The sequence below is a fragment of the Cebus imitator genome, unplaced genomic scaffold (genome assembly GCF_001604975.1).
Source record: "Cebus imitator isolate Cc_AM_T3 unplaced genomic scaffold, Cebus_imitator-1.0 Scaffold71, whole genome shotgun sequence".
Classification (NCBI taxonomy): domain Eukaryota; kingdom Metazoa; phylum Chordata; class Mammalia; order Primates; family Cebidae; genus Cebus; species Cebus imitator.
In genome coordinates, this window is record NW_016107386.1 from 7,182,885 (window position 1) to 7,188,728 (window position 5,844).

Genomic DNA, 5,844 nt, shown 5'->3' on the forward strand with positions numbered 1-5,844 from the left:
GACAAGTAGAACATCCCAACACTCAGATCTCTACAACAATGGGCATGCTTCCTCTTGAAGCAGTGGCTTTTCCCTCAGTGCTCTAGAGGAGCTGGCCTATGAGAAATTGTGGTATGTTTCTGGAAAGAAATAGGAAGAAAAACTTCCCTTCTAGAAATGACTTCTTGGAACTACAGAGGTTCTCTTTTAAGGATCTTTAAAAAAGAGATCAATGTAAAGCAACAGTATGGTATATAGACTTGTCTCCAGTGGATAAAGACTCCAGGAGAAGGTGTGGTGTTCATTGGTGTTTCTGTGGGTTTATGTCTATGTATTTTCTGTGTGTGTGTGCGCGCGCGTGTGTGTGCTCACATGCGCGCACACGCACATGCGTGCTCATGTGCATATGTTTCTTGGAAGCTGATTGGGATTCTTTGAATAAAAGTTTTTACTAAACAAGACTTGTACGTTTTTCAATTTTCCTTTATAATTGTGATATTTTATAACCTGATCTAAGAAAAAAACACAAACAGAAGTAAAGATAAACTTTCTGGGAAATTAGTTATTTTATTGATGTGTTAAATAAAAAAAAAAAGAAGCCAGTCTGTCAGTAAGGCATGCATTTGTAGGGGTATCACAGAAACTTTCTCCATTCAATCAAGATGACTCTGAATCTGGCTCTGTCCCTGACGCAGAACATCAGTAAAACTGAAAGAAAGTCAATCAGAGCCTGGAGATGAGGAAGATGATGATGATGATATCATTCTTTTCTATCCATGTCCATGGAGAATTTAGCAATTTCCTTCATGAAGAAACTGAACTTTTCCATTACTTTTCCTAAGGGAAGACAGAGTTCACAAGAGTCATTAACACAAGATGAAATTTTATGTAATATTAGAGATGAAAGGAACTACAGAGATTATGAGGCAGAGCTTCATTTTACAGATAAGGAAACTGAGTCTCAGAAATGAATTTTATTGCCAAAGCACGTTCTGATAGAAGCAGAATTTCTTTATTTCAGTGATAATTCCACCCCTTTCCTGCCTCCTTGATTCCAGACCCACTGACCACCCAGTGTCTTAAAACAACAAGGAGTACTCTGACAAAGAAAATTGAGGGGCCTGTCTCTCAGCTTTTCCTGGTCAGCAAGGCCTTTGATGAAGCCGGATCCTGCATTAGTGAGGATTTTCACCATATTTTCCTTCAGTGTCCCTTGAAAACAGCTAGTTTCCTGGTCAAGGGCTAGTTTCCCCCTCTACCTATGTGACAGAATTTTCCCTTTTGTGAAATAAAACCTCTCAAATAGGAATAAATACATAGACATGTCGTTTTGGGCTCAGGGTTTGATATTCTAACTTGTTAAGGTAATCACAAAGATGAAACACAAGATCTAAGTATCCAAAATCCAGTGTCCTAAAAGAGTTAACAATGATCACAGTGGACTTGGTATGAGAAAGTTAAATGCAATTTGCATGTCTTATACCAAAGAAGTGACATCTGCCTAGCTACATTTCTGCAAAAACATTATGTGGGCCAAAGAAAATACCTAAACAAAACATGTCTATGGTATTCTGGTCCAAATACTGACAGCTTGTATCCCTTATTTTAGATAAAGGAAACACAATCATTTTTGTAGCCTTTATTTTGTAGCCTTATTCCCCCTTAAAGCTACAGATACTTAGAGCTTCTAGGAATTTGAAGATAAAAAACCTCTAGACACACTGTGTCTAAGAATCAAGCTGCACTGAGACTGTTAAGTATCTTAGAAGTCAGGTAGTATAGTGGTTTTCAATTATTTTTGGGGGGTAGGGAGTTCAGAGCCCTTTCTTCAAACATGAAGAACATGGCACTCCGCTACTTAATATAGTCAAAGCTAAACTTCATGTCATAAACTACCCTATATGGTCCCTTTAACCCTAATGGTGATTCCTGACTTGTCACTATAGAAGTGCTCTGGGACAGCAGTTTAAGAATTCACAGGCTTACTGGATTCCCACAATTGACAGACAGGAATTGGAGGTTCTGTGATGGGATGGGACCAGTATAAGCTGGCAGAACAGGCAACGCTACCCTGTCTGAATTTGCAACAGTCAGTTTTCTGTCCCCACTTGCTGTTCTGAGTGGGAATAATTATAAATTATAGCTTATAGAGATTTAAGCTGGATCCTGGAAAGAAGAAGGATTCATAGTAGAGAGCACGGGTTCAGATCTCTTTTTCTTCTTATGAGGTACTCACAAGCTCTCAGTACACAAGTGACATACATTCCCGTAGGTGATGTAGTCAGAACCACAAACTGGCAGGTATGTGATGGGGCAGGGGATGGCCACCACTGGATACTTCTTGTAAATGCTGCAGTCCACCTGTGTCATACACAAGCAAATGTCCTGTTTTTCTCCCAGACCCCAAGCTAGGATACCTTGGCCACTCTAAGATATACTACAAGGGCTGGAAGTCCCAACTCAGATATTCAGATGTTGCTTGATCACTTCTGTAAGTACTAGTATTATCACTACGACAAATACTAGTACTACCAGTATTTTATTTTTTTCTACTATACTCAGTTAACAATTGCTGGGCATTTCTGTGCTAGACATTAAACTTAAATCTTACATTAATTTTGTTGTTTATTCTTCAAAACAACTAAATACAGTAAGTTCTACTATTACCTCTCTTTATAAATGGAGAAATTAAAGCTTAGAAATACAGATAACTTGTTCAAGGTAAAAGCTGGTAAGTATTAGAGCTAGTATTTGAAACCAGAGCCTGTGCAATTTATCAGGGTATTTTTACCCCGCCTCTTACATGTTATACCTTTTAGGAAAACATCACCAACCTCTCAGCTGGAATGCACCTCTCCCTCCTTTAACTCTGGAATGTTTAAAAATCAGTTTAAAAATATGGTTGTTTATGGATACTGTATGTCATATTTCTTCAACTGCCTTCTGGAGAGCAGATACCATTTCTCCACATGTGTTTGCTTCCCTCTCAAATCCTCCTAAATGTACTGAATTTATCCAGCATATATGTTGGCTAAATGACAGTCAATAGGTATTGGCATTAAATTGTTATTCAACATACTCACTGTTGTTAAAGGCAAACTAGCAGCTTCTGAAAAAGAGATACAGATGAAAATGTTAAAAATAAAGCAAATCTTACATCTCATTAATTAATATGTTTCATTCTATATAATTACATTTTCTCTGGCAATGAATTTCAGCACACTCTCCATCCTTATGCAAAATCATAGCTGTTTGCTGAGGAAGTTGAATGACCAATGGGTTAGATTAACCCTTGATTTAGGCAAGAGAATTATCAAAATTTCTTCTATTTATTGATCACGGAATGTTTTCTGAACCTTATAGTGTTTTTGATACTGGCGAAAGTCACGTAGCAATAAGAAGCATGAAAATCATCACTCTTAAGAGCCTGAAGGATCACCTTTGATATCCTTTCCTTCCTAATTGATATAAAGAGCATTGGAATTTCTTTAGGAGTTGGAAACACTTTAATCAGTTTTTCTCAACATAAAAGCCTAATTGTTGACCCTTGGCTTTTTGAGAATTGTGTTTTATTTTAATCCCTACAAACTGATTTAGGAAGACATCCAAGTTTTTCTGTATCTTGGCACTAAGGAATAGTATATCTAATAACACTCACAACTTCCAGTGTCCATATGAACATATGAAATGGAAGACTTATGGATAAATTAGATCATTTTTTTGATCTATGGATGCAAATAAGAATCCTTGAAAATGAAGACATTAGATTCAAGTCTCTCAAAATAACAGACGGAATATAAAATTCTATTACAAACGATTACACTTTAAATTCTTACAACCCGATGTTTCTGAGATGCTCACATCCCAGGAGGGATTATTTGTGAAAACAAACTTAATGGCTATATAGGGCATTGTCTGACCTTAACTTACCTGAGCTGCTGTAGAAATGGATCACTGTACAGAGCAGAAGGAGACCACCAATGATCTTCATGCTGGAAATGGCTGTGGTGCAGAGGCTGCTCTGAGATTGTCACTACAGCTGCATTGACCATGTCCTGGGAAAGGGGTCATGTTTATATATGTGCAAGGCTTTGTTCTCCACCTTTCCTATGAGGTCATCCAGAGGATCTCAAAGCACAATGTCACACCCTGGGCGGTTGTGTTACAGTCCTTGTTACTTAACTGCTACTTCTTATCTGACGAGTGATTTGGTTAATTGAAGTAAGTATTTTCTCTCTGCCCTAAAGGTGGGACTGTTAAGAATTCTGAACTTCATATACTAGAAGAGATTAAGTATGAGCTTCTTGCCTTGGTTATAAAATAAGTGGAAATTTCTTCTATTTTATAAAACTGGACTCGATTAAACCCAGATTAGACTAATCGCACCTATGTTTATATCTTGACACCTGGGGAAATATTGTTTATTTTTGAGGCAATGAACCAAAGAAGCAAACTGAGACCTAATAGAAGGAACGGTGACATTAGCAGTTATGAGATGTGGGGAAGAGCATTAACATACTACTTTTGACATGTTCTACCTGTATAATCTTGGATAAGTCATTACATGCTGTGAGCCTGAAGAAGGCTTGGTTATGTTGTGATAACATATAACCCCAACGTATCTGTAAATTAAAACTTTGTTTCTTACTCAAGCTACACATGTACTGTATAGTGGTCAGCTGATCGTGCTGCATTGCCTTCACTGTGGATGCCAAGTGAACAGAGTGATCACTATTTGAAATACTGTAGTCAAGGTGAAGTGAAGATGAGTTCTCAGGAATTCTCATGTTAGCAATGAAAACTTTCAGCCCAGAGCAATGCTACTGTCACTTCTCCTCGTGGTCTTACGGCCGTTACGTGCTTTGTTATGTATGGAGTGAGTGCAATCAGTCTGATATGGTTTAGCTCTGTCCCCATCCAAATCCCATCTTGAATTGTAGCTCCTCTAATTCCCATATGTTGTTGGGGGACTCATGGGAGATAATTGAATCATGGAGGTGTTTTCCCCCATACTGTTCTCATGATAGTGAATAAGTCTCACAAGATATAATGGTTTTATAAGGGGTTTCCCCTTGCACTAGGCTCTCATTCTCTCTTGCCTGCTGCCATGTAAGATATGCTATTCACTTTCCGCCATGATTGTGAGGCCTCTCCAGCCACGTGGAACCTCTTTTTCTTTATAAATTATCCAGTCTTGGGTATGTCTTTATCAGTAGCTTGAAAACAGACTAATACACAGTCTTACCTTGCCCCCTGAAGGTCAGATGGAGAACTAGAATAATTGGCAAACAGCAGAGAGACCACCCCAGAGACTTGAGTTTTATCCCAGTCCAATAGGGCCTGTTGTTAGCCACAATGGAGTTCACATAATTGGAACCATATACATAAAAGTCTACTCTAAAGCATAGTGCATTTAATAATGTTATTGTGATTGTTATTGTTATTGACAAACCAAGAGTTAATGCTCTGAGTTGCTGACATTAGATTGTAAACTGTATTGTCCACACACAATTGTCCAAATGGCTGCAGTTTACTTATTGATCTTAAGGACATATATAAGAAGACCTGGGGAAGGTAGTAGACTGTCTCACTAGTTTATGCTTGGGAGGTTTATTTTAGTACATTCTAAAACATAGCATCTACAAAGTATATTAAGTGAATAGTAAATGATATTGCATAATCCCCTAATACCTTGATTCCTATATTAGTTTGGAAGGCAATATAATCTAGTGGTTAAGAGCATGGGCATTGAGTAGATCTCATTTAGAATCTTTCTTCTAAAAATGTTGACTCTGTGTTTTTTAGTACATATTTAGATTAACATCTGATACTTAGTGATCTTTACAACAGAAATAATATTTACTT

At 37.7% G+C, this 5,844-nt stretch overlaps 1 protein-coding gene across 1 annotated transcript; it reads right to left on the reverse strand.

Moving 5' to 3' along the window:
* Window positions 1-526: 526 nt before the first annotated feature.
* SPINK7 (serine peptidase inhibitor Kazal type 7) lies at window positions 527-4,031 on the reverse strand. Its single transcript, XM_017531117.2, has 4 exons — window positions 3,910-4,031; window positions 3,063-3,088; window positions 2,216-2,340; window positions 527-816 (listed from the first exon to the last, which is right to left on the reverse strand). The coding sequence occupies exons 1-4, from the start codon at window positions 3,968-3,970 to the stop codon at window positions 771-773; spliced, it is 258 nt and encodes an 85-aa protein (XP_017386606.1). The 5' UTR covers window positions 3,971-4,031; the 3' UTR covers window positions 527-770.
* Window positions 4,032-5,844: the final 1,813 nt, after the last annotated feature.